Source organism: Oncorhynchus gorbuscha, linkage group LG16 (assembly GCF_021184085.1).
Source record: "Oncorhynchus gorbuscha isolate QuinsamMale2020 ecotype Even-year linkage group LG16, OgorEven_v1.0, whole genome shotgun sequence".
Taxonomy (NCBI): domain Eukaryota; kingdom Metazoa; phylum Chordata; class Actinopteri; order Salmoniformes; family Salmonidae; genus Oncorhynchus; species Oncorhynchus gorbuscha.
The window spans coordinates 15,299,065-15,314,638 of NC_060188.1; the positions used below are offsets into that span (position 1 = coordinate 15,299,065).

General features: G+C 45.9%; 1 protein-coding gene across 8 annotated transcripts in view; it reads left to right on the plus strand.

Annotated features, from left to right (window-relative positions):
* LOC124000085 (RNA binding protein fox-1 homolog 3-like) overlaps nt 1-14,895 on the plus strand; it is a 458,756-nt gene extending 443,861 nt beyond the window's left edge. For 7 of the 8 annotated variants that reach the window (XM_046306204.1, XM_046306199.1, XM_046306207.1 and 4 more), the window contains one exon: nt 232-1,435. In XM_046306204.1, coding sequence (XP_046162160.1) covers nt 232-276 — 45 coding nt within the window. In that variant the 3' untranslated portion in view covers nt 277-1,435. Of the gene's footprint in view, nt 1-231; nt 1,436-14,383 lie in introns of those variants that run through there. The other variant, XM_046306203.1, reaches the window with a different exon arrangement.
* The last annotated feature ends 679 nt before the right edge of the window (nt 14,896-15,574 follow it).

Genomic DNA, 15,574 nt, shown 5'->3' on the forward strand with positions numbered 1-15,574 from the left:
CCCGTCCTCAGAACACACACATACCCAACTTCTGCATACTCCAATGAACAAGAACTATTATTACTTTGATTAAACCAGCTCAATTAAATGCCATTTAATCCCATGTCCTTCAGACACAGACGTTTTAACAAAACCAATAAAGGAAGGAAATTTGTGGAAAAAACAGAACTCAACCACCAAGCTGTCACCACCTTAATACTGATTGGTCCTTTTTCATCTTTGATGTTGCAGGCTAGCCTATACAGAGGAGGGTACAGTCGCTTCACTCCCTACTAACAGAAAGAAAAGAGAGAAAGACAGAGACATTACCCCCCAACAAACAAAAATCAAACCAATTAACAAACAAGCAAACACCTCATCCTTCGTGGAGCGCAAAATCAAACTAAAAGCTTCCAGGTTACCAATGCTGACCCCTCCCCCTGACACCCGCCCTCCCGCTACAGACGATTTCTACAACCTTGTTGATGTCATCATTGGTCTGCTCCTATGATTTGTTTTGTATTCATTTTGTGCTTTGGATTGATTTCGGAGAAGTTATGTTCTGCACATGTGACTGCTGTAGATGGGTGCTGTGTCACCATAACCAATGTGGGCCTACTGTAGTACGCATGATGCATGATCAGAGGGGTGTGTTTCTGCAGTGACCGTCAGATGCATGACAATCTAGTGGGGCATTAGATACACTGTTATTTAGCCTATTCTTCAATTGGAATTCAATGAAATTCAAGCAGGAAACAAAATATTGTATTCCAATTAGCATTAGAAATATATAATTATAATAATAAAAAAAGACGATGCACATGCCCTGCTAATTCTTATTTCACAAGACGCCACTGTCAACTGTATGATTGCTCTGTAATGTTGGAGTGTCCTAATGCACATGAATTGGAGTCCTAACAGTGATGTGGTGTGACAGCATGCAGAGTGAGCGCCATTGCACCACAGTGAGGGGTCAGAGTTCACCGGGGGTTGAGACTGGGCTAGCTCTCGCTAATGTGATGGCACTCTAGGCTAAAGGACTTAGGATTGTGAAGGATTCAATGTCTGTTTATTTCAGGCACATCTTTTCCACACTGATTTGCATGTTCACGTATTATTAACTGAAGTGTACAGTGCATTCAGAAAATATTTAAACACCTTGACTTTTTCTGCATTTTGTTACGTTACAGCCTTATTACAAAATTGATTCAATTGTTTCCCCCCTCATCAGTCAACACACAGTACCCCATAATGACAAAGCAAAAACATGTATTTTTTATTTTCTTGAAAATCTATGTAAAATAAACAGAAATATCAGATTTAGTATTCAGTATTCAGCATTCAGACACTTTACAAAGTACTTTGTTGAAACACCTTTGGTAGCAATTACAGCCTCAAGTCTTCTTGGTTATGACGCAGCAAGCTTGGCACACCTGTATTTGGGGAGATTCTCCCATTCCTCTCTGCATATCCTCTCAAGCTCTGTCAGGTTAGATGTGGAGCGTTGCTGCTCAGCTATTTTCAGATCTCTCCAGAGATGTTCGATCTGGTTCAAGTTCGATTGGGTTCAAGTCCGGTCTCTGGCTGGGCCACTCAAGGAGATTCAGAGACTTGTCCCGAAGTCACTTCTGGGTTATCTTGGCTGTGTGCTTAGGGTTGTTGTCCTGTTGGAAGGTGAACCTTCGCCCCAGTCTGCGGTCCTGAGTGCTATGGAGCAGGTTTTCATCAAGGATCTCTCTTTACTTTGCTCTGTTCATACTTGCCTCGATCCTGACATAGTCTCCCAGTCCCTGTCGCTGAAAAACATCCCCACAGCCTGATGCTGCCACCATGCTTCACCACCATGCTTTCCTCCAGATGTGACGCTTGGCATTCAGGCCAAAAAGTTCAATCTTGATTTCATCAGACCAGAGAATCTTGTTTCTCAAGGTTTGAGAGTCTTCAGGTGCCTTTTGGCAAACTCCAAGCGGACTGTCATGTGCCTTTTACTGAGGAGTGGCTTCTGTCTGGTCACTACCATAAAGGCCTGATTGGGGGAGTGCTGCAGAGATGGTTGTCGTTCTGGGAGATTCTCCCATCTCCACAGAGGAACTCTAGAGCTCTGTCAGAGTGACCATCGGGTTCTTGGTCACCTCCCTGACCATCGGGTTCTTGGCCACCTCCCTGACCAAGGCCCTTCTCCCCCGATTGCTCATTTTGGCCGGGCAGCCAGATCTAGGAAGAGTCTTGGTGGTTCCAAACGTCTTTCATTTAAGAATGGTGGAGGCCACTGTGTTCTTGGGGACCTTCAATGCTGCAGAAATGTTTTGGTACCCTTCTCCAGATCTGTGCCTCGACACAATCCTGGCTCTACAGACAATTATTTCAACCTCATGGCTTGGTGTTTTCTCTGACATGCTGTGGGACCTTGTACAGACAGGTGTATGGCTTTCCAAATCATGTCCAATTAATTGAATTTACCACATGTGGACTCCAATCAAGTTGTAGAAACATCTCAAGGATGTTCAATGGAAACAGGATGCACCTGAGCTCAATTTCGAGTCTCATAGCAAAGTGTCTGAATACTTGTAAATAAGGTATTTTTGTTTTTTAAATATTTTTTTATACATTTGCAAACCTTTCTAAAAACCTATTTTTGCTTTATGGGGTATTGTGTGTAGATTGTGTGTAGATTGCTGAATAAAAAATGTAATTGAATAATTTTTAGAATAAAGCTGTAACATAACAAAATTTGCAAAAAGTCAAGTTGTCTGAATTCTTCAAGAAGGCACTATACAGTGGGGAGAACAAGTATTTGATACACTGACAATTTTGCAGGTTTTCCTACTTACAAAGCACGTAGAGGTCTGTAATTCTAATCATAGGTACACTTCAACTTTGAGAGACGGAATCTAAAACAAAAATCCAGAAAATCACATTGTATGATTTTTAAGTAATTAATTTGCATTTTATTGCATGACATTAGTATTTGATACATCAGAAAAGCAGAACTTAATATTTGGTACAGAAACCTTTGTTTGCAATTACAGAGATCACATGTTTCCTGTAGTTTTTGACCAGGTTTGCACACACTGCAGCAGGGATTTTGGCCCACTCCTCCATACAGACCTTCTCCAGATCCTTCAGGTTTCGGGCTGTCACTGGGCAATACGGACTTTCAGCTCCCTCCAAAGATTTTCTATTGGGTTCAGGTCTGGAGACTGGCTAGGCCATTCCAGGACCTTGAAATGCTTCTTACGGAGCCACTCCTTAGTTGCCCTGGCTGTGTGTTTCGGGTCATTGTCATGTTGGAAGACCCAGCCATGACCCATCTTCAATGCTCTTACTGAGGGAAGGAGGTTGTTTGCCAAGAGCTCGCGATACATGGCCCCATCCATCCTCCCCTCAATACGGTGCAGTCTTCCAATCCACTTTGCAGAAAAGAATCCCCAAATTTTCCACCTCCATTGATTGAGTGTGTGGACAGGTGTCTTTTATACAGGTAACGAGTTCAAACAGGTGCAGTTAATACAGAAGAACAGGGGGGCTTCTTAAAGAAAAACTAACAGGTCTGTGAGAGCCAGAATTCTTACTGGTTGGTAGGTGATCAAATACTTATGTCATGCAATAAAATGCTAATTAATTACTTAAAAATCTTACAATCTGATTTTCTGGATTTTTGTTTTAGATTCTGTCTCTCACAGTTGAAGTGTACCTATGATAAAAATGACAGACCTCTACATGCTTTGTAAATAGGAAAACCTGCAAAATCGTCAGTGTATCAAATACTTGTTCTCCCCACTGTATGTGATGTTTAGAGGTGGGTAATCATTATTGTTAGTAGGCTACGCTGTCGACTCATCTATGAAGTACTGTAGTGCAATTCCTGATAACTATTCACTTTTCAGTATTGCACAAAACATTCTGTACCTCAGGATAAACCACTACAAGTGATTTGATCTGACAACTAATTGTATCAGTGGAATGCTTGTCTGTTTATTGAAGATTTTCTTGACATAATCAGTGCTTGACTTGGGCAGAAGCTTACCAGAGCTGAGCACCGGCACCTCAGATTTTCTACTGCTTGAGCTCCTGCACCTAAATAAAACAATACCAGCACCCAAAATGACTAGCATAAGTCAAGCATACCCACCAATCACTACCAGTGGGTTCCCCCACTTCACAATGACAGAGCATTGACCTATTGGTTTATTTAGCCTAAATCTCTCTGGAAGAGCTGAATTACTAGAGCAGGTACAGTGAGAGATTATACACTTTCCATTATGAGGAGAGAAATGGACTGTGAACATGATTGTATCATATTCCACTTTCAGGAGAAAATACCTTGTTCCATACAGCTCTAGGAAGAGTCTCGGTGGTTCCAAACTTCTTCCATTTATGTATTATAACACCTGCGTGTTGTCATACCATGTTAATGTACTCGAGTACACGTCTTCAACTCAGTAGTTACCCCATATGAACTCTTGAGAAAATGGGAACATTTCAAAGAAACTATGTTGTAAGTAGATCAAGCCAAGAGACGTCTGCTAAATGACTTAAATGTAAATGTAAATGTAAGAGACGTGATATATAGATCGGAATACAAGTATGGAAATCTATAATTACTCAACTATTCCTATAATGATATCATTGACGTATGTATCCTCTCAAGTGTTATCTGTTTGATTTGGATCATTTTGTAGATGTGACATGTTTATTAAGACATCATCTACGAGCAGTTATGTTTACTCAACATGTTGAACATGATATAGATTAATGTTGTATACCAAAATAATATATCATCACTTGATCAAAGAAAATAATACCTTGTTCATCCTTTTATATACCAGGGTTCCACCATGGGGGCTTTTATATGATACAAAACAGCTTCAGACATTGTTATTAATGTATTTGTAGGTGTTTCTGATTCAATTGCACCGTGTGTGTGTGTGTGTGTGTGTGTGTGTGTGTGTGTGTGTGTGTGTGTGTGTGTGTGTGTGTGTGTGTGTGTGTGTGTGTGTGTGTGTGTGTGTGTGTGTGTGTGTGTGTGTGTGTGTGTGTGTGTGTGTGTGTGTGTGTGTGTGTATCCATGCCTGTGTGTGTCTGTGTATCCATGCCTGTGTGTGTCTGTGTATCCATGCCTGTGTGTGTCTGTGTACCCATGCCTGTGTGCGTGCGTGTGTGTGTGTGTGTGTGCGTGTGTGCGCGTGCGTGCGCATGTGTGTGTGTGCGTGCGTGCGTGTGTGTGTGAATAGTAGGTTTGACACAGCTGGCGCAACTGGATTCTCTGTGGGACTAACACAGAGACTCCCCCAAGAACAACGGCTCACTGAAGCCAAGTTCCACTGTTTCTTCAACTCAATTAGCGTCTACGTCTTAAGCTGAATTTACAGCAGAAGTCTGCTGTTTGAACACATAGGCTTGAGACAGCTCCACACAAAATATATATATATTATAAAAGAGACAGCTCCACACGCATACACTGAACGGCAAGGAAAATTCTCCCCTCTGCCTTGGTCAAAGAGAACCTCATGGCTTTGAATTCTCCCTCTCACTGCCTACCAATTCCTAATGATGCCCGTCATTACAGCTGTTGTTTCAAAATCCTATTTAGCAGACGGCTACTTCTACACTGAGCTTAATTGGAGAGAGAAACTTAGTAATTACTATAGTAGCAGTTGATCCGCTTGAAAGGAAATAGACTATTTGAATCCCCCTGTTCAGTTTGGGTGCAGATAAGTCATAAATGAGTTGAGTAGGAAAGCCACAATGTCAGAGACTGAGAGCAGACATCTTAATGAAGGCTGCTCTTCTGAAGCTATCGTGTAGCAAATACACTGGAGGCCATAGTGTGACGAATAGTAATTCATGTTTTTCACTGGCTGTGTGTTTTTGAGGTTTGCCAACTTCTTTCCTCTAGTCTAGACATCCTGAAATCTCTCTCCATGACAACTCTTTGCCTCAATAAATCACTTTATAAGTCCTAACTCATTGATAACCTAACCTTGTAAAACCTTGTACAGTAAAATAGAATCTTCCACTTTAAGCACCCACTCATTTCCTGTCTGCACGTGAACCCGCCTGATAAGATGCTAGCTCCTATGAGCGGAACATCAATGCCCAGGAGGGGTGTTAGCCGCCATGCCTCACCACCACAAATTAGAGCAGGATAATCAGTCGCTATCAATCACTGTATCGCTAGCTTCACTTACAGGCCATTCCTACACTACATCTTCACTATAGCAATGTGCAGATCTCAGTCTACCAGCAGCTACATTTCACAGTTAAAAAAGAAAGTCGGCCTGGAACACACCTTTTCATTGACATCCTCTACTTTCAGGGTTACTCGGGGTCAGTTGTATTCATGAGGACATTGCAGTGATGTCATGTTTTAACTTGGATGGGTTTGAGTGTTGTCAGTTAAAGTTGTATTGTGTCCATACAACTCTTCCTCCCTTTATAATCAATGTATTCATTGTTACACTGTTAAAATGTCAAATTATCAAGGCTTCATATAACATGTAAATAGCAAATATATATTGTGTCTTATTATATTTTGCTAAATATTAAACATGTGTATCTATAGTGTAGAGGCTGAAAGGTTTTCCAGTTTTATAATATAATATAATCCCCATCTACATTTGCTTTTTTACATGATTAAAAACACTCAATGAAGGTGTTAAACCACAAGCCCAGTCATATACAGTTTGCTCACAGTTAAACATGTCTATTTGTGTCAATTGAACGCACAGTTTGTTAGTTCATTATGATGTATTTACTATTCTAGTCAGTAAGCCTTGATAAGCTGACCGTTTCATTTCTTTATTCATCCAAAAGATTTGTAGAGAAAAAGGGAAACAAGCTAAAAAAAGTTCCTGTAAATATATACATGTATATACACATATATTCCCAATTCTCTGATTATCTGGTTTCTATGTGTTCATATATATAGTGGTTTTATCTGTGTATTTTCAATTCAGCTGAACTTGTTCTATGAGTTGTACAGTATGTCATTTCTAAAAAAGTATATATTGTCTGAAAGGTGTAAGTAATTGGCTTTTGATTTATTGGTACAGTATATTACATTTCCTTTGTCTTCTTTCATCAATGACTTAGTTGTTAGTATATGTGACATATCTAAGCAACCTCTGATTGTTTTGAGTGTCAGAATAAAGCAGTTCTGAGAGCATTTTCTTTGTCATTGGAGCTCTATGTTTCATCTGTTGCCAGCCTGTTGATTGTAATCCTGATCAGGCACAGTAAAATGAAATCTTCTACCATTCCTGTTCACGCTTAATGAAACCCAATATTTCTACAGATTTAAACAAGTATTGTATAGATAAGTAGATGTTCAATTTAGGTACAGTGCAATGCATTGCACTTCCTCAGTGACAGTGGCCACTTGCTACAGCACTGACCCAACCCTCCCCTGAATTGACTTGTCCATGAGTGATTAATATATGTGTCACTGCAGCTGCTCCAATGCTGGTCTGCCTGTCAGTGAGGAGCACTATATGTAGCGCAGGTGCTATTGTGTTCCCTCTCTGCTCTGCTATATAGTGATACAGTGATGGGGATATTTTAGTATAGAGAGTCCCCAGTGAGACCTCCGTAGGACTGAAGATGAGGCAGGCTGCTCCATGGATGGAGAGACAGAGGGACATGGATGGAGAGACAGAGGGAGATGGATGGAGAGACAGAGGGAGATGGATGGAGAGACAGAGGGAGATGGAGAGAGAGACAGAGGGAGATGGATGGAGAGACAGAGGGAGATGGATGGAGAGACAGAGGGAGATGTATGGAGAGACAGAGGGAGATGGAGAGAGAGACAGAGGGAGATGGATGGAGAGACAGAGGGAGATGGATGGAGAGACAGAGGGAGATGGATGGAGAGACAGAGGGAGATGGAGAGAGAGACAGAGGGAGATGGATGGAGAGACAGAGGGAGATGGAGAGAGAGACAGCGGGAGATGGATGGAGAGACAGAGGGAGATGGATGGAGAGACAGAGGGAGATGGAGAGAGAGACAGAGGGACATGGATGGAGAGACAGAGGGAGATGGATGGAGAGACAGAGGGAGATGGAGAGAGAGACAGAGGGAGATGGATGGAGAGACAGAGGGAGATGGAGAGAGAGACAGAGGGAGATGGATGGAGAGACAGAGGGAGATGGAGAGAGAGACAGAGGGAGATGGATGGAGAGACAGAGGGAGATGGAGAGAGAGACAGAGGGACATGGATGGAGAGACAGAGGGAGATGGATGGAGAGACAGAGGGAGATGGAGAGAGAGACAGAGGGAGATGGATGGAGAGACAGAGGGAGATGGATGGAGAGACAGAGGGAGATGGATGGAGAGACAGAGGGAGATGGATGGAGAGACTAGAGGGAGATGGAGGGAGAGACAGAGGGGGAGACAGGGAGATGGAGGGAGAGATGGAGGGAGAGACAGGGAGATGTAGGGAAAGACAGAGGGAGATGGAGGGAGAGACAGAGGGGGAGACAGGGAGATGGAGGGGGAGATGGAGGGAGAGATGGAGGGAGAGACAGGGAGATGTAGGGAAAGACATTTACATTTACATTTAAGTCATTTAGCAGACGCTCTTATCCAGAGCGACTTACAAAATGGTGCATTCACCTTATGACATCCAGTGGAACAGTCACTTTACAATAGTGCATCTAAATCTTAAAGGGGGGGGTGAGAGGGAATACTTATCCTATCCTAGGTATTCCTTAAAGAGGTGGGGTTTCAGGTGTCTCCGGAAGGTGGTGATTGACTCCGCTGTCCTGGCGTCGTGAGGGAGTTTGTTCCACCATTGGGGGGCCAGAGCAGCGAACAGTTTTGACTGGGCTGAGCGGGAGCTGTACTTCCTCAGTGGTAGGGAGGCGAGCAGGCCAGAGGTGGATGAACGCAGTGCCCTTGTTTGGGTGTAGGGCCTGATCAGAGCCTGGAGGTACTGAGGTGCCGTTCCCTCACAGCTCCGTAGGCAAGCACCATGGTCTTGTAGCGGATGCGAGCTTCAACTGGAAGCCAGTGGAGAGAACGGAGGAGCGGGGTGACGTGAGAGAACTTGGGAAGGTTGAACACCAGACGGGCTGCGGCGTTCTGGATGAGTTGAAGGGGTTTAATGGCACAGGCAGGGAGCCCAGCCAACAGCGAGTTGCAGTAGTCCAGACGGGAGATGACAAGTGCCTGGATTAGGACCTGCGCCGCTTCCTGTGTGAGGCAGGGTCGTACTCTGCGGATGTTGTAGAGCATGAACCTACAGGAACGGGCCACCGCCTTGATGTTGGTTGAGAACGACAGGGTGTTGTCCAGGATCACACCAAGGTTCTTAGCGCTCTGGGAGGAGGACACAATGGAGTTGTCAACCGTGATGGCGAGATCATGGAACGGGCAGTCCTTCCCCGGGAGGAAGAGCATCTCCGTCTTGCCGAGGTTCAGCTTGAGGTGGTGATCCGTCATCCACACTGATATGTCTGCCAGACATGCAGAGATGCGATTCGCCACCTGGTCATCAGAAGGGGGAAAGAGGAAGATTAGTTGTGTGTCGTCTGCATAGCAATGATAGGAGAGACCATGTGAGGTTATGACAGAGCCAAGTGACTTGGTGTATAGCGAGAATAGGAGAGGGCCTAGAACAGAGCCCTGGGGGACACCAGTGGTGAGAGCGCGTGGTGAGGAGACAGATTCTCGCTACGCCACCTGGTAGGAGCGACCTGTCAGGTAGGACGCAATCCAAGCGTGGGCCGCGCCGGAGATGCCCAACTCGGAGAGGGTGGAGAGGAGGATCTGATGGTTCACAGTATCGAAGGCAGCCGATAGATCTAGAAGGATGAGAGCAGAGGAGAGAGAGTTAGCTTTAGCAGTGCGGAGCGCCTCCGTGATACAGAGGAGAGCAGTCTCAGTTGAATGACTAGTCTTGAAACCTGACTGATTTGGATCAAGAAGGTCATTCAGAGAGAGATAGCGGGAGAGCTGGCCAAGGACGGCACGTTCAAGAGTTTTGGAGAGAAAAGAAAGAAGGGATACTGGTCTGTAATTGTTGACATCGGAGGGATCGAGTGTAGGTTTTTTCAGAAGGGGTGCAACTCTCGCTCTCTTGAAGACGGAAGGGACGTAGCCAGCGGTCAGGGATGAGTTGATGAGCGAGGTGAGGTAAGGGAGAAGGTCTCCGGAAATGGTCTGGAGAAGAGGGGAGGGATAGGGTCAAGCGGGCAGGTTGTTGGGCGGCCGGCCGTCACAAGACGCGAGATTTCATCTGGAGAGAGAGGGGAAAGAGGTCAGAGCACAGGGTAGGGCAGTGTGAGCAGAACCAGCGGTGTCGTTTGACTTAGCAAACGAGGATCGGATGTCGTCGACCTTCTTTTCAAAATGGTTGACGAAGTCGTCTGCAGAGAGGGAGGAGGGGGGGAGGAGGATTCAGGAGGGAGGAGAAGGTGGCAAAGAGCTTCCTAGGGTTAGAGGCAGATGCTTGGAATTTAGCGTGGTAGAAAGTGGCTTTAGCAGCAGAGACAGAGGAGGAAAATGTAGAGAGGAGGGAGTGAAAGGATGCCAGGTCCGCAGGGAGGCGAGTTTTCCTCCATTTCCGCTCGGCTGCCCGGAGCCCTGTTCTGTGAGCTCGCAATGAGTCATCGAGCCACGGAGCGGGAGGGGAGGACCGAGCCGGCCTGGAGGATAGGTGACATAGAGAGTCAAAGGATGCAGAGAGGGTGGAGAGGAGGGTTGAGGAGGCAGAATCAGGAGATAGGTTGGAGAAGGTTTGAGCAGAGGGAAGAGATGATAGGATGGAAGAGGAGAGAGTAGCGGGGGAGAGAGAGCGAAGGTTGGGACGGCGCGATACCATCCGAGTAGGGGCAGTGTGGGAGGTGTTGGATGAGAGCGAGAGGGAAAAGGATACAAGGTAGTGGTCGGAGACTTGGAGGGGAGTTGCAATGAGGTTAGTGGAAGAACAGCATCTAGTAAAGATGAGGTCGAGCATATTGCCTGCCTTGTGAGTAGGGGGGGAAGGTGAGAGGGTGAGGTCAAAAGAGGAGAGGAGTGGAAAGAAGGAGGCAGAGAGGAATGAGTCGAAGGTAGACGTGGGGAGGTTAAAGTCGCCCAGAACTGTGAGAGGTGAGCCGTCCTCAGGAAAGGAGCTTATCAAGGCATCAAGCTCATTGATGAACTCTCCGAGGGAACCTGGAGGGCGATAAATGATAAGGATGTTAAGCTTGAAAGGGCTGGTAACTGTGACAGCATGGAATTCAAAGGAGGCGATAGACAGATGGGTAAGGGGAGAAAGAGAGAATGACCACTTGGGAGAGATGAGGATCCCGGTGCCACCACCCCGCTGACCAGAAGCTCTCGGGGTGTGCGAGAACACGTGGGCGGACGAAGAGAGAGCAGTAGGAGTAGCAGTGTTGTCTGTGGTGATCCATGTTTCCGTTAGTGCCAAGAAGTCGAGGGACTGGCGGGAGGCATAGGCTGAGATGAACACTGCCTTGTTGACCGCAGATCGGCAGTTCCAGAGGCTACCGGAGACCTGGAACTCCACGTGGGTCGTGCGCGCTGGGACCACCAGATTAGGGTGGCCGCGGCCACGCGGTGTGGAGCGTTTGTATGGTCTGTGCAGAGAGGAGAGAACAGGGATAAACAGACACATAGTTGACAGGCTACAGAAGAGGCTACGCTAATGCAAAGGAGATTGGAATGACAAGTGGACTACACGTCTCGAATGTTCAGAAAGTTAAGCTACGTAGGAAGAATCTTATTGACTAAAATGATTAAAAATGATACAGTACTGCTGAAGTAGGCTAGCTGGCAGTGGGTGCGTTGTTGACACTACACTAATCAAGTCGTTCCGTTGAGTGTAATAGTTTCTGCAGTGCTGCTATTCGGGGCTAGCTGGCTAGCTAGTAGTGTTGTTTACGTTACGTTGCGTTAAAAGAACGACAATAGCTGGCTAGCTAACCTAGAAAATCGCTCTAGACTACACAATTATCTTTGATACAAAGACGGCTATGTAGCTAGCTATGTAGCTAGCTACAATCAAACAAATCAAACCGTTGTACTGTAATGAAATGAAAATGTGATACTACCTGTGAATGCGACCGGGTTGTTGAGTTCTATTCAGTAGACCTTGGCTAGCGTTGGCTAGCTGTTGGCTAGCTAGCAGAGTCTCCTACGTTAAGGACGACAAATAGCTGGCTAGCTAACCTCGGTAAATTAAGATAATCACTCTAAGACTACACACTCTAAACCTAAACAACACAATTATCTTGGATACGAAGATACGAAGACAGCAAAGACAGCTATGTAGCTAGCTAACACTACACTAATCAAGTCGTTCAGTTGAGTGTAATAGTTTTCCCAGTGCAGCTAATCAGTGGACGTTAGCTAGCTGGCTAGTGAAGACTACGTTAGGACGGCGAAATACGATAATTACGCAATTATCTTTGATACAAAGACGGCTATGTAGCTAGCTGAGAAGAAATTGCTAAGATTAGACAAATCAAACCGTTGTGCTATAATGAAATATAATGAAATGTAATGAAAAAGTTATACTACCTGCGGGAGCGAAGTGGGATGCGACCACTCGCTCCAAACCGGAAGATGGAGGGAGAGACAGAGGGGGAGACAGGGAGATGGAGGGAGAGACAGGGAGATAGAGGGAGAGACAGGGAGATGTAGGGAAAGACAGAGGGAGATGGAGGAAGAGACAGGGAGATAGAGGGAGAGACAGCGAGATGGAGGGAGAGACAGAGGGAGAGACAGGGAGATGGAGGGAGAGACAGGGAGATGTAGGGAAAAACAGAGGGAGATGGAGGGAGAGACAGGGAGATAGAGGGAGAGACAGCGAGATGGAGGGAGTGACAGGGAGATGGAGGGAGATAGAGGGAGAGACAGCGAGATGGAGGGAGAGACAGGGAGATGGAGGGAGAGACAGGGAGATGGAGGAAGAAACAGAGGGAGAGACAGGGAGATGGATGAAGAGACAGAGGAGGAGAGAGAGACAGGGAGACGGAGGGAGAGACAGAGGGGGATGGAGGGAGAGACAAAGAGTCATTCTGGGCTGAGATTAGCATGCCACGCATTCAATTGTTACTTCTCCGGAAGAGGAGGTGTGAAAAAGCACTACAAAGCCATGTCAAAATGAAAGCCTCGCCTCGTTTTCCTCGTTTCCCTCTCGACTCGCTGCTGAATTAGGGAGAGACTGTCATGACGATGGTCCAAGGACATCTGTCTCTCTCCTCCCTCTCTCTCTTCTCTCTCTTCCCTCTCTCCCTCTCTCTCCCTCTCTTCTCCCTCTCTCTTCTCCCTCTCTCCCTCTCTCTCCTCCTTCTCTCCCTTTCTATCCTCCCTCTCTCCCTCTCTACCTCTCTCTCCTCCCTCTCTACATCTCACTTCTCCCGCTCTCCATCTCTCTTCTCCCTCTCTCTCCCCTCTTTCTCATCCATCTCTCCCTCTCTCTTCTCCCTCTCTCCCTCACTCTTCTCACTCTCTCCCTCTCTCCCTCTCTCTCCCTCTCTCTCCTCCCTTTCTCTCTCCTTCTCTTCTCCCTCTCTCCCTCTCTATCTCCCTCTCTCTCCTCCCTCTCTCCATCTCTCTTATCCCTATCTCTCTCTTCCCTCTCTCTTCTACCTCTCTCTCCTCCCTCTCTCTCCTCCCTCCCTCTCTCTCTTTCCCTCTCTCTCCTCCCTCGCTCTCCCTCTCTCTCCTCCCTCTCTCTCATCCCTCTCTCCCTCTCTCTCCTCCCTTGCTCTCCCTCTCTGCTCCCTCTCTCCCTCTCTCCTCCCTCTCTCCCTCTCTCTCCTCCCTCTCATCCCTCTCTCCCTCTCGCTCCTCCCTCTCTCCCCCTCTCCACTACTGCTATAGGCCTCAGTATGACTCTCTTCACTGTACACTGTAAACTCCAGAAGAGTGATAATGGCCCTCTGTTCTGAGGGGAAAAGTAACATTTGCTTTGGCCTACGCTCTTTAAAGCTCATTCTTGTGCTGTATGACTTTCAGGCTGGCATGAAAAAAGAATGCTCTCTTTTTTCCCTCAAAAGCTTCCCTTTCAGTTGATTTAAGCATGCTTCTCAATCGGGTGGTTTGACATCAATCCGTCAGCCCGTCTTAACCTGACATTGTGTACCTTTCCCCCTCCCTGGGGTGCAGTGCTTTAACAAAGATGGAGGGGAACTTTTGTGAGAGTAGTGTACTTTTTATGCTATACATTTTCTCAACGTTTATATTCAAAGAATTTTGACATTCTGGTTTCTGGTATGGAATCATCATATTGAATAGGTTTTTTGGAATAGGAAACACAGCAAACTTAACATGACAAACTTTATGATTATAGGTAGTGAAATGCACAAGTAGGTTGTCTGTCTATATGTGTCAATCAGAGATGTTCTGCATACTTACCCATGTCTCCCTGCTCTTCTTCCTATTCACCTCCAGTAAATAACAAAGGCAACGCTGTGCTCACTATTGATGGACATCACAGATGAAAACAACGAGAAGAGGAGAACTAGCTTTAAGAAAACAACAGGAGAAGAAGAGAAGGAGTCCCTCTACTGAGGCTGGTGAGGAAGGACGGGAGGCGTGCGTGTGGAGTGGTGCCGCGGCGGTGTCAAAACCAGCCACAAGCGCTACAGACAGAGTGAGCCAGTTTCCAGGGACCAGAAGAGAAAGACAACGAGAGAAAAAAGAGAGAAAGCATCCTGTTATTATTATAACACATTTTATTTTTCTATACTTTTGTGATTTACAGCTTGTGATTTACAAGTAAAAAATGTGTATAAAACAGTATATATGTACAAATATGTTTTTATGTTTTTGGTAAGGAAGACGAACAGTTGGCCCTCGATGCTGATTCTGTGGTGGAGAGGGAGAGTCCTGCTCTTCTCTCTCTGGCACACCACTCCTGTCACTGACAGACAAGAGGAGGTGATATATATATATATATATATATATATATATATATATATATATATATATATATATATATATATATATATATATATATATATATACAGTAATGTTACCGTGGCAGGCTAGGAGGGTTCAGCATCCGGGCAAAAGCATTGTATTACAAGTCCACTTTCTGTGGGTCGGAGTCAAAGGTTAACTTCCAGCTGGAGGTCGCTATGGTTACACTTCCTGTGTGCGGTCTTTTCGTGGTCTCACTGATCCGCTTCCTTCCTTGCGCTGGTGCCACTGTTCCACTGTTCCACTTCCTGTTGCAGTGTCACTGGCCAACTTCCTATGGGTAGTCACTGCTGTGCTCTACTTCCCTGTGGATACTGTCGTCATGACTCCACTTCCTCCTGGCAGCACCACTGGTCCACTCTCCATGGGCAGTACTGTCACTGGTCTACTTCCCTGTGGATACTGTCGTCATGACTCCACTTCCTCCTGGCAGCACCACTGGTCCACTCTCCATGGGCAGTACTGTCACTGGTCTACTTCCCTGTGGGTAAGCCAGTAGAGAAATGAGATAAGTTCCTCCCCCAGCTCTCTTTCCTCTCCAAGCCCCAGCAGAGGTCTCTGATTCACGACGAGAGAAAGAGAGTTTGATGCGTTAGTCCCTGACTTTCCTCTCCTGCCAGGGTCAAAGCCCAAGCCTTTGTGTCTCTATCTGCACCAGTG